The sequence below is a fragment of the Cladophialophora carrionii genome (assembly GCF_000365165.1).
Source record: "Cladophialophora carrionii CBS 160.54 unplaced genomic scaffold supercont1.8, whole genome shotgun sequence".
Taxonomy (NCBI): domain Eukaryota; kingdom Fungi; phylum Ascomycota; class Eurotiomycetes; order Chaetothyriales; family Herpotrichiellaceae; genus Cladophialophora; species Cladophialophora carrionii.
Window position 1 is genome coordinate 1,116,892 of NW_008481833.1, and position 12,077 is coordinate 1,128,968.

At 53.9% G+C, this 12,077-nt stretch overlaps 6 protein-coding genes across 6 annotated transcripts; 3 read left to right on the top strand and 3 right to left on the bottom strand.

The window, feature by feature from the left end:
* Nucleotides 1-90: 90 nt before the first annotated feature.
* Nucleotides 91-800, bottom strand: G647_09057 (uncharacterized protein; the record flags this gene model as incomplete). The annotated part of the gene is made up of 3 exons (XM_008733362.1): nucleotides 91-303; nucleotides 438-512; nucleotides 684-800. The coding sequence occupies 3 exons, from the start codon at nucleotides 798-800 to the stop codon at nucleotides 91-93; spliced, it is 405 nt and encodes a 134-aa protein (XP_008731584.1).
* A 500-nt stretch (nucleotides 801-1,300) lies between these two features.
* Nucleotides 1,301-2,254, bottom strand: G647_09058 (uncharacterized protein; the record flags this gene model as incomplete). Its single annotated transcript, XM_008733363.1, has 2 exons — nucleotides 1,301-2,142; nucleotides 2,200-2,254. 2 exons carry the CDS (start codon nucleotides 2,252-2,254, stop codon nucleotides 1,301-1,303), a joined length of 897 nt encoding a protein of 298 aa, XP_008731585.1.
* Nucleotides 2,255-3,079: 825 nt separating this feature from the next.
* G647_09059 (uncharacterized protein) lies at nucleotides 3,080-4,051 on the top strand (the record flags this gene model as incomplete). Its single annotated transcript, XM_008733364.1, has 2 exons — nucleotides 3,080-3,460; nucleotides 3,509-4,051. The coding sequence occupies 2 exons, from the start codon at nucleotides 3,080-3,082 to the stop codon at nucleotides 4,049-4,051; spliced, it is 924 nt and encodes a 307-aa protein (XP_008731586.1).
* A 416-nt stretch (nucleotides 4,052-4,467) lies between these two features.
* On the top strand, nucleotides 4,468-4,791 carry G647_09060 (uncharacterized protein; the record flags this gene model as incomplete). The annotated part of the gene is made up of 1 exon (XM_008733365.1): nucleotides 4,468-4,791. The coding sequence occupies one exon, from the start codon at nucleotides 4,468-4,470 to the stop codon at nucleotides 4,789-4,791; it is 324 nt and encodes a 107-aa protein (XP_008731587.1).
* Nucleotides 4,792-6,904: 2,113 nt separating this feature from the next.
* On the bottom strand, nucleotides 6,905-8,168 carry G647_09061 (uncharacterized protein; the record flags this gene model as incomplete). Its single annotated transcript, XM_008733366.1, has 2 exons — nucleotides 6,905-7,895; nucleotides 7,957-8,168. The coding sequence occupies 2 exons, from the start codon at nucleotides 8,166-8,168 to the stop codon at nucleotides 6,905-6,907; spliced, it is 1,203 nt and encodes a 400-aa protein (XP_008731588.1).
* A 2,202-nt stretch (nucleotides 8,169-10,370) lies between these two features.
* Nucleotides 10,371-11,939, top strand: G647_09062 (uncharacterized protein; the record flags this gene model as incomplete). Its single annotated transcript, XM_008733367.1, has 1 exon — nucleotides 10,371-11,939. One exon carries the CDS (start codon nucleotides 10,371-10,373, stop codon nucleotides 11,937-11,939), a length of 1,569 nt encoding a protein of 522 aa, XP_008731589.1.
* Nucleotides 11,940-12,077: the final 138 nt, after the last annotated feature.

A 12,077-nucleotide genomic window follows, 5' to 3' on the forward strand; every position in this document is an offset into this window, starting at 1 on the left:
TTGATGGTGGCGGACAAGCGAGTACTTCACCTCTGCATCCATGCAGACACTATCCGCTCTATCCGCATTCCCTTTCAGCGGCCAGCGTATCTATGATTCTTCCACAACGACGGTGTTCAACCCCTTGGCCTCCCGCTCCTTGACATTGACGGCCTGCACATAGGAGTACAGCTTCTCCTTGGCGCCCTCCTCGTCGTTTCGCTTTCTCGAGATGCGCACGCGCAGCCGGAAGGGGACGCCCTTGATGCCGGATTCCCAGACCTTTTTGTTCAGTTGGGGGTCGAGACGCACGTCGCTTGTGCCCTATAGAATACGGTGGAAGAGCCAGATGTTAGAAGACTTTGGCTGCAAAAGACAGGAGCCGATAGAACCCAACAAAAAATCCGCGCGGCAAAATGCAGCGGGATGTAGAAAATAACGCCAAAGGGCATACGTACCATTGCCAGGGTAGCGAACTTTCGAATCTCCTTGATAGCGCGGGGGGCTCGCTTCTTGAACGATACGCCGTGGACCTTTTATTCCCGATATCATCAGTCTTCCGTCCCAATGCTTGACATTACTCAGGGGAAGGGGTGCGCAAGGCAAGCCATTCGGGTGGACTTCATAAAACTGATTATTCTTTGCGATTCCTTCTCTTCTTGCTCTTGTGGACCTTTTCCCATGTTTCAAGGCAGGGTACGTACGCGCTTGTGGAGGTGAATGGTGTATTCGCGGGCCACGACATCAGTGATGGCGGAGCGGGACTTCTTGGGCGTCTGCGTCGACTTCTTGGGTTGGGTTTTGGGGTTGTTTTTCACCATTGTGACGGTATTCTGCGACGGGTAAGGTTAGAGACTTTTGTGATTCGAAACGTTCGAGACGGTCTGTCAATAAAAGTGAGGATCAGCGCTATACGTACTGTCTTGAAGAGCTGCGGAGGAAAGGGGAGGTCGACGACGTGCTGGATGTCTGCGAGAGAATCGACCGTCGATTATTTTCTGGGGATGTGGGAGCGCACGTTGCTCGAAAACGGAATAGTTTGCCAAGATTTCTGTCATCACGTGAAATATTTCAAGAGCTGGGCGAGCTCATCCATCACACCAGTGGGCGGATCCACAGCCCATAATTATGGTCGCGCAGTCCATTATCAGGCTAGAATGAACAGCGAGTGAATGGGAACTTGACGATAATTTGCAGGCTTTGGTAGTTGGTGGAGTCTCCAAGAGCCATAATGGAAGCTCACGCATAATTGACGAGGAGGGGTGCAGCATGGTTTCATATCACGATATTCTCATTGACCCTCGTTGTTCCCTATCTCACCTCAATCATCAAAGCGTACCTTGCCGGCACTCACGTCAGGATACACATCAAAACGCCTCTGTGTATAGATGGGAATCCCCTTCCTTGTCTCCTCAATTTTCGCACCGTCAATCTCAGCGTACACAATATCCTCATGCTCTTCAGCTTCAGCAAGAACCTCCGCGTTTGGATTGACAATCATCGAGTGCCCATAGGCATGATAAGTTGCCTCAGTATCCCTTGCGGGACTGCACATTGCGACGTAGATCTGATTGTCCATTGCTCTCGCCCGCGCTTGTAGTGTCCAGTGCATCGGACCTGTTGTCGTGTTGAAAGCCCCAGGATAAACAAACATGAATGCACCCTTTCTTGCTGCAATCATGGCAAGCTCGGGAAATCGGACATCGTAGCAAATTGCTAGTCCAATCTTACCATAATCTGGGATATCGATTATAGTCACCTTATTTCCCGGAGATAACACGTCACTCTCCTTGAACTTGATCTTCCCAGGTATATCGATATCGAACAAGTGTGTCTTCCGATGGGTTGCCAGCAATTCCCCTGTTGGTGAGAATACTAGCGAGGTATTGAAGTACTCCTTTGTATCTGGTACGAACTCCGGTATACTCCCACCGATCAGGTATGTCTTCGTCTCTGCTGCGACTTTCGATAGCATGTGCCATGAAGGCGACTTCTCTTCTGACGGCGGCGAGGGTAGTACGGTCTCGGCATATTTGGGGAAGTATTGACAGCCATAGGGAGAATTGAAGCATTCGGGAAGAACAATCATCGAGGCGCCAGCCTTAGCAGCCTCAATGACTTTCGACCGAGCATGATGCAGATTTGCTGTCTTGTCCGCGCCTACTAATGTATTAGTATGATTTCGTGGCATTGCTCAAGTCAAAAATACTCACCACTTACCTGATGCAAGCTGCACGAGGGCAAGTTTGAAGGGCTTCTTTAGCAGGCTTGCCATGACTGTGGCCTCAAGTTCCTCGTCAATCCCGGAAATCTTGTACAGGTGCAGTTCAGAAGAGGTGTTTGCTTCCGCGCGGACCTCGTCTCTCAAAAAAAACCAGATACAGTAGAGCTCATCTGGACAATTGGAAGCGAATTCGAGCAATCCGCAAGTAATGATGAAACAAGTCAGTTCGGAGATGCGCGGCACAGCAGGTTGGCCGAGCAATATCCTCAGCTCCTCTCACTTCCAATCTTCCATCAGGCAGTGTTCTCGTAGGCGGCAGATGTAATGTTCCCGTCGGATCAAGTACTGACGAGCAAGTGAAAGCAGCGTCCACATCAAAGGGCAGGACGCAGTGGTCTTTCTAAGAAGTTAACCAATCCCACCAATGAGACACTGACCGAATAGCTTCTGACGCTGGAGGTGGATCTGGCTGGATGATGAAGGTGTGAAGATGAAGATGCTCAATGACTACGGTACTGAACATGCCTGGCTGCGATCATCAACGAGTTTGTGCTGCCAGACCTTCGGTGCGTCTTGTACCGTCCTTGCCAGGCTCCGCAGCTTGTGCGCGGGTAGGTGCCTTCCTTTGTCTCTGGTATTGTGTCAAAACAGAATGAAGCGAATCCGTCCCAACTGTTCATCTTCGCTCTCACCTTGTCTTGCAGATTTCTTTGCCTACCGCCCTTCTCTAACCTCTACGCACTTCTCACACCAACACTGCTACGAGCCCAAAGCCACCCATCCTCAAAACCCTGTGACAGCATATTCCCTCAGTGAGTGAGTGCCTTCCTCATCTCATCAGCTCTGGAGCACTGACTGCCGCTGGCCAGAGGAACCATGGCCGATGTCTCTTCTCCTAACGTCAAAGCTGAGCCCGCTCCCATGAACAGCGCTGGGAAGACGGCAACTGGCCCAGAGTCTGCTACTTCCCAGAAGACTGGCTTTGTCAATGCCACAACCCCTCAGTCTAGTTCAACTGAGGTTGCATCTCCTGAGGCCCATGACAATAACCACAACAAGATCTCCGCACCAACCAGCAAGCCGATTCGCACGCCCCCAAAACTCGATGCTATCATGGAAGATCATGTCCGAGACATGATGAACAAGGCTCGCAGAGTTGCAAATGGTGGAGACAACCCGTTCAAGTCGGAACAGGACATCAAGGAATTGACCCTGCTTGCCAACAACCTTGTCAAGCTCATGAATGCTGCCTACATCGTAAGTGACTTTGGCTATAACAACCTGCTCTTACTGATGGTCGAGCAGGCTACGGACACTATTGTTCGTGGTGTGGCCTACATGCAAGGAGGAAGTCAAGCACATCCCAAAACCGCCATGAAATTCGCTAGACAAGATCGCCGTGCACGTCTGGCTGCGGAAAAAGCTGCGGAACCTGCTGTTGGTGGTCCTCCAAGTCAAGCTGCGGCAGAGGCAGGTGCCAAAGACACTACTCAAGCTGTGACCAACGGACATGGTGCGGAATCGGTTGGTGACAATGGCTCTAACAAGGAGAATGCTGCACCCAGCGCTGAAGTCCATCACCAGAACCCAAAGTCTCCTCAGAACAAGACCAGCAAGAAGAAGGGATATTGGCGCAGCCGCCGCGCCCTCCGAAAGCGCACGGACAGTACTATCTCCAAGACGCCAGAGAACAAGATCAAAGGTCAAGCTGAGTGTGTGGATGATGCGAAGGGCAGTGTTAACGGCAAGGGTACAGTCATGGAACGAAATCCTAAAACATCTAGCTCAGACACCACTGTTCAGGAGACGGTTCTGGGTCAAGGTGTCGATATTCCTGTCACGGTCTAGACAGCTTCTCATCGATGTGCTCTCCCATGGTGTCGGTGGTCGGGAAAATGTCGAGATGATAGGAAGTGACAGCTGGGTGGCACGTCACCAACAGATAATGAAGCATCGTAGTAGCTGTATGGTCTGGGAGATGAGCTAGATTGAGAGGTGATCGAAGGCGGTGTGCATGGATGGTCCGACAGAAACAGAAGCGTGAATTGACAATAGTTTCACCTCTCAGCCTTTGGGCACTCTCACTTTTACAACACTATGAAGTCTTGCATGTAGTGTGAGGTCAACTTGAAAACGCGCCAGCAAGCCGATTGACTTCTCAAAGGTAAGTAAATGCCTCCCACACTGGTCCTGGACCCCGTCGACTAACATGTTATAGCCTACATCTTTGAGCGCCGCTGAATACACCATTTGTGGTTGCATCGATGACTGACCGTCTGACCATGCTTCGAGAACTCAATCACGACATCCTGACACACATCGTCTCCTTCCTCGATGCGCCCTCTGCAGTCTGCTTGGCATTGACCTGTCACCAAAATTACGAATCCATCCTCTCGATATGTCGCCGCTCACTGCTCGAAGATATCTGTCCCAGAGATGTTGGCAAGCCACTGCCTAAAATCATCGATGCACAATCATACAACACCCTTGCCCTCGATACAGCAGGCGAATCCAAACCGCCAAACGAGATACCCAACCGCTGGATGATCGACAAGGCCCATGATGGCCAAACATCTAGCTTATATTAGACACGTGGAGTGGCACCACAAAGCTGAGGGCGACGCGCAACCGTCACACCAATCTCAACTGTCGGTTGTGCAGGGCATCTATCCTCGTGCACAAATCTCATTTGACACGTCTCCAGATCGTACCTCAGAACCACATTTGATTTCAGTCGACGTTTTGAGGATGTGGCCCGCGAATTCATCTTGATGCTGGATCTCTGGAATCAGCAATGTATTGAGAGCATGGACTTCATGGCGTTGAGGGAAAGACTGGGCGATAATTGGATCAAGACGAAGCCGATCTCGGTATTGAGATTGAAGCAGCGCCAGATGCGTCGTGAGCGGGCTCTGCGACGCCTCATCCAGCTCGCCTCCAACTTCCATGCGCCAGCACCAAGAAGGGCAGGCAAACTTCGACGAATTGTGCGGAAGGTCTCTAGAGAATTTGGATATCACGGGCATGCCTACTCAGCGTTGATTTGGATTGAGGAGCGAATCCGATCCATTCTGCACCAGTAGCATCCGCCACATGGATTTCCTGAAGGAAGGATAAAGAGCAAGGCCGAACGGTCTGGAGGCGAACCCGCTCAATAAAGTCATAGCCCCATCACTCGGCACATGATACGGGGACGATCTCACGGTCTCAACCGGAGATTGTGTGTCAGGAGGCTATTGTCCTCGGAACTGCTGTTGAAGACCAAATGCGATGGGCGACCTACTAAATGTACGAATGGCCGTTGCAGCAACGAGCTATGTTTGTCAAAGAAAGACGTTGCTTCACAAACAGCCTGTGCACTCAGGTCACCCTTCAACGGACTGCCTCCTTAGAAACGAGTCTTCCTTGAGCTGCTCCTCAACTTGCCTTCGTCTGCTTCACAGATGCGTCCGTCTTCACATTGATTCTGCTTAGCCCCCCAAAAGGATCGCAACTCTCGCAACACGAAACAAGCAACCACGACTCCCTGCAGGCACCGAGATAATGCCGAATCCGGTACGGACCATTGAGGCCAACGAGGCGGATGAGAAGGCCGGCGAGTTTTCTTCTGTTCAATCTGCCGACACTGGTCCTCATGCGCAATCCTCAACATCAACCTGTACGGCTTCTCATCTTCAGCACCTGAGCACCGAACTCGTCCAGAGCATAATCTCTCATATTCGCTACCTGCAGGACGCGCAGTCGTTCGCATTATCCACCCGTCGACACTCTGTCGCAGTTGTCTCACATTTCCATGTCCCCTGCCTGGCGCAGATTCCACTCGAGCCACGACCTCCTCTCTTCGGCTTGCCGCCTGAGCTGCTCAACCGGATCGTGATGGATCTTGATGGGAAATCAGCCCTCGGTCTTGCGGCCACCAGCTACGTGGGTTATTTTGTGGTTGTCGCAGCGGGAGGGGGATGGAGTCGTTTTGGTCAATTGCATCCTGCTGGGTATTAGCCCGTGGCGCTGAGGGACTGTCCGTACTGACTGCGTACTGTTCGCAGGGGACTGAAGGCCGGTCGGGGTGTGGGTTTGGCGTGGGTTGTGGTCTCAGTTGCCACTGAAGGAGCGAGCCGTAGCTGTGAAAGGGTGAGGCAGTTACGTCGGACAGCGCACAGTTGAAGGGAGCATTTACGGCAAAGAAGACGGGAACGAATACCCAAGGGCAGGGACACGAACAAGGACGTGGTCGCAGGGTGAAGAGTGCTTGCGTGACGGATGGGGTAGTCAAAGCTCGAACGACTGAAAAGGTGGTGGTGGTGGTGGTGGTGGTGGTGGAGGATGATGATGATGGTGAGATAATGCCGCACGCGCACACACATATCAGATCGAGCAGGCGAGATGATGTCTGGTGTCTATTACTGAGGTCCCGTCTTCGAAGGCAAGGAATACATTGCCAGGTATTCCCCCCTCTGCAGGCAAGACGGCTTGCCTGCCACGCCATCAACCAGAGGAGAATCAGATGGAGTATTCCCCTCGGTCCCTGTTGGTGGTTCTATCGAGCTGATCCATACCTTTGTCACTACACATTCAGCTACGAAGCTTTGAAGGCTGCTGTTTTTGGATACCATCTGAAGGGGTGGTCTGTTGAGAAAGGTGTCCCAATGGTTATTTGTTTGTCCTGTCTTCCCGTTTCCAAATTTTTCATGGGTGGCATACCTACGCCGGCGGTGAGATGCTCTGCTTGTGGTCTAACCCCGCCGAATATCCACGGTGGCCTTGTTGCGACAAGACGGCCTGCTGGTCGCTCCGCCATTGTCGGTACGCTTGCACTGCGTTCGAGGGGAAGGCCAGCAGTTCGTGACTGTGGTGCGGCTCACTGCAGACGTCGCAGTCGATCGTTGCGACGGTTTGGAAGTGCCGCGCCAGTTCGTCCAGCGAGTGGAGACGAATGCCGATGAACCATGCCGTGTCGAGCTCCGGGTACAGCATCGACAGGACGACCAGCGCGCTGTACATGTGTGCGAGGATGACGAGGACAAAGGGGTTCGAAGCATGGATGTCCGTGAAGGATATAGCTTCGCGGTTGGTGAGTTCGCAGAAGGGATGGGCAAGCCAGAAAGCGTCGCGCTTCTGGCCCGCAAGGTGCTTTGCGTGGGCCAGGCGAAGCATGTCTGCGAGACCCCGCGCCGTTGTACAGAGTTCCTTCCGGTCCCTCGTGCATGTTGCGAGTCGGTTCAGAGCGGTCACGCCTTGGTCGAGCAGGAACTCGACGGCAGCCCCGACTGATTGCACGGTGACCATCGGACACGTGGTCTTCCGGTCGGCGGGTCGAGCTGCATTCTCCTCGCTCTTCACGACGGTGGTTTCGGCGGCGTGGTAGATGTGTTTGAGGACTGGCCAGTGCGAGGAAGTCTTGATCCACGGTCCCATGGCCTTGATCACGGCTGCGGTGCCTTGCGTGACTCTCTGCCACTCGGCCGGGGTTTGCTGCTGATTCATCAGCGAGATGGATGCTCCAAGGACGGCATCGGCGTTCTCTCTCGAGAACGAGGCGAGTGCCCGGCGCAGGCCCTTGATCGCCAGCCCCTGGTAGTGCTGTGCATCCTCCATGACGCTGGCCACTTTTGTTACTCTCCCGAGCCGATTGGCCGCCACGAGGATATGGGCGTAGGCGACGTAGTCGATCTTGGCCGCCATTTGGAGACCCCTTAGCCGACAGTTAACGATTGCCACACGTTTGGTCGAGGGGGTTCCGGGATCAGACTCACAGGTCGTAGCCTATCCACCAGAGGCAGAAATGCCGACTGTTATTCCGGTCCAGGACGTCCCCGAGCGAAGCGATGAAATAGAAATATCGGAGGCCGCGAGCATCAAGGCCATGCCAGTCGAGGGACGACGGAATCATCAGTATCGGGAAAGGCGTCTCGCCGGTGTCCCTCCATGCTTGACAAGAGCCGTCGATGGCGTCGAGCCATGCCATCGAAGTGGCGTGCTCTGACACTGTCTCTCCCGGAACGCTCGCGTAGATGCATTCACGCCCGCTGCGTGTGCACCGTTGACTTCGTGTAGCGGTTAGCGGTTGAACAGCACTGGACAGATGGTGATCTTCACTCACCACGCTGGCCTGGCCTGATCGCACCTGATCCTCCTGCCAACGCATGTCTTGCAGCCATTCTTCGACTTGCCGTGACTCCGTCGAAGGACGGTCGAATGAGCAGCCATGCTCCCGCACGACGTCGTCCGCGTGTCAGTTTATCGTCGATGCTTGGAATGCTGAGGAGTCTCTTTGCCCTTGCAGGATGCCTGCCCTCGAGGCCACTCCGCTGCCTTTTTAAATGGGCTTCATCCTTCCCACCTAACCATTTTGGTAGAAGGGTTCAACTTCCGCAGATTCGTCCGATCCAGGGGCTCCGCGACGAAAGTTGCCTCGAGGGACACGTACAACGGGGCCCCCGACGACGTCAAGCCCATCGGCAGTGCGAGCTTGGCAGAAGCTTCGAATTACTGCACTCATGTGGCATCTAGGTTTTGCCGCTTCACAAATGGGCTGAGGCTGAGGCTGATCATGGTGGTATTGAGCCGAGCTCAAGTACGAAGGGCAGAAGTCGCTGTCGCCTTGCTGCGCGCACGTATCTGCCACTTACATAATTGTGCATTCCTTTCGACGAAGCTTTTTATCAACGGCTTTTACTTAAGCAGCTGGGATTCTCTCGCTAAGGGTGCGGCGCCTGTGAGTGGCCAGCTCTTCCGTGGCTCAGACTTCCCACACCAACGACTTGTCTTCCCTCGACGGCGACCTCTTGGCGTCCTGCATCGTGTCACTTTTAGCTGCTTGGTGCTGCAGCCCTAGATTCGCCTGTGTTCAAGCCTTCTTCCGCGGCCCCCAGCAGATCTGGGGAAGCTAAGGGTACTGCAACCGAAAGCGAGTGGCATGGCGCAGAGCGTGAGCATGAAATAGGCAAGTGCCACTTGCCCGCCATTCGCTGTGTACCTTTGCTGCGAGCGTTTGCTGACTGTTAGAGTTCTTCGTCTGGGTGTCCGTTGCGAGGTGCATGATCTTATGTAACACGACCGGCCATATCCTGCTGGCTGCCTGTGCATATGCATATTTGTGCAGATCAAATTCCGCATCGATTGCAAATCTCCAGTTGTGCATTGAGGCTGTCACGGAACCAGCGAGCAGGCTAACATCTTCGCCCTGATGCAGCATAAGGACATGCTGGCCCGATACCCTCTGCCGTGGTTTGCAATGCCATAATTTAGCCGGTGAAAGGGACGACTTCGGGTTTGGCACATTACATCCTCCCTGCTTCCTTTGCCTACGATATGAGGAGAGATGAGCGCATAGGGTACTTATGGTGTTTTTCCGCCTGGGTATCAAATATCAAGGACATTCACGCAGCGATGTTCTCCGTTCAGTCTCGCCGCCGTTGATCAGGCCCAATAATTATACCCAACACCTTCACTTGCTGGACTTCGCCAGTGTACGAGAGGTGCTGGCTGATATCACACCTCGTCAATGTAGTGCGAATCTGGAACACGCTTGCCGTACCGCGATTATGAGGTGTGGTTGTACATACGCATAAAGTGGTCGCGGGCGAAGCCCGACGTCAATCGAATCGAGTCAAACAACTAGGTGCCAACTGTTTGACGTGTCGAAATGAACCTGCCACAACCCACTGCTGTGGTCCGATTCGAGCATGAAAGCTGCCGGCACAGCTATCGTGTGATACTCTTGATGGACCTTGCTGATAAGTTCGGGGGGAAGGGGACAGGGAAATTGAGACCAGAAAGACAAAGAGGCTCCGGCCACAGTATTAGGCTAATCCATCATGCACATCTACGTGGATAGTTATCTGACGAGGGCTGTACCGCAGCCGCACTAGGACGGCTTGCAGATTGGTGGTGATGTCGAGCTCGTCCGTTGCAGCTCGACCAGGCGAGTGAGCTATTGTTGATGAGTAGAAGATACAGCACTTACACCCACGACAGCGTAGATCCAGAAAGGAAGGACTGCCGAACACGTCAGCCTCGCCCGCAAGGCTACGGCTGGCACGTGATACTCACTCACAAGCACCGCACCCACCTTGGCGCTCGACTACCGCATACGGAATACACACCTGGCCTCAGTTCTCCCTCACTGTTCCTGCCCTCAGCTCACAAGAACCCCAACACCGCCACCATGGTCGTCCTTGCGGCGTCGATAATCACAAGAGGCGGCAAGGCGTTACTGTCTCGCTCGTTCAGAGAAATCCCCAAAACCCGCATAGAAGCCCTGCTCGCCTCGTTCCCCAAACTCGCCGACTCGTCAACCCAACACACGACGGTCGAACAAGAAAACGTCCGCTTCGTCTACCAGCCGTTGGATGAACTCTACCTCGTCCTGATCACAAACAAACAATCCAACATCCTGCAGGATATCGACAGTCTCCATCTCTTTGGCCAGGTGGTCACCTCCATCTGCAAAAAGACCGACGAACGGGAAATCCTTCGCAATGCCTTCGACTTACTCTCCGCCTTTGACGAGCTCGTCACCATGGGCTACAGGGAGAACTTGTCCCTCAGCCAAATCAAGACATTCCTAGAAGGCGAATCCCACGAGGAGAGAATCCAAGAGATCATTGCACGGAACAAAGAGTTAGAAGCCTCCGAGGAGCGCAAGCGCAAGGCCAAACAGCTCGAGGTGCAGCGCAAAGAAGCCGCCCGCTCTGCTGCATACGGACGGGGTGTCCCTCCTCGCATGCCCAGTCAACCTACGTACACACCTCCAGTACAGCCACAGACGTCGTCGTACGACACATACGAGGCCGAGAAGAACAAGCTCTCCAACAAGTTTACCTCCCGCTCCACCAAGGGCATGCAGCTGGGCAAGAAGTCCAAGACATCCAACGCCTTTGCGCAGGTGCAGCAGGAGATCGGCGCCGAGGAGCCCCCTGCGACAGAGACAGCACTGCCCGTCCGCAGTGCCCCCACGGCGAGCACGCACGACACGACCCTCTCGTCCTCGGCCGCGACTCCAATCTTAATATCCATCACCGAGACCTTGTCCGCGAAGCTCAGCCGCGAAGGCGCCCTGAAGTCCATGGAAGTCAAGGGAGATCTGCAGCTTCGGATCACCGACCCCTCCCTGACCAAGCTTGCTCTGTCAGTGCAAGCAGTCGAGGGCCCCTTAAAAGCACAATTCCGGACTCACCCAAATGTCGACAAAGCCCTTTTCACGTCCCAAAAGCTCATCCAGCTTAAGGACACATCCAAGAGATTCCCGGCCAACAACAGCATTGGCGTCCTCCGCTGGCGGGTCACGGCGCCGGCAGACCACCCTACCGACATCCTCCCCGTGACGTTCACGGCGTGGGTAAATAAGTCCTCAGACGGCATGTACACCATCACAATTGAGTACGAGTTGACGAACCCTTCGGGCACGACCCTGCGAGACGTGTCCATCACGATCCCCTACGTCTCCTCGGAACCTTCCGTGTCGTCCTTCGATGCCATCTACCAGGTCACGGGCGACAGTCTGGAATGGAATATCGGGGTGATCGACGCGGACAATCCGAGCGGAAGCTTCGAGTTCGAAGCTCAGGCGGAGGATGACGGCGAGTTCTTCCCCATGACTGTGAGCTTCGAGATGAGCGGCACGTTTGTGGACGTGGACGTCAGAGAGGTCAGGATGCTCGAGGGGAGCATGGAGGAAGGAGTCGACTTTGAGAAGGTCGTCAAGGCGAATGCCGAGGGCTTCGCCATTGAGTAAGCCGGTCGTGAGATCACGATTATGATCATGAGCGCATAAGACGCACATGGCCATGTTCATGATGACGATCGACGAAGATGGCATGTGTTTCATGCTTTCTGGGTTCTAGAGCGATTTTATCGGTGTTTCGTGGTCTTT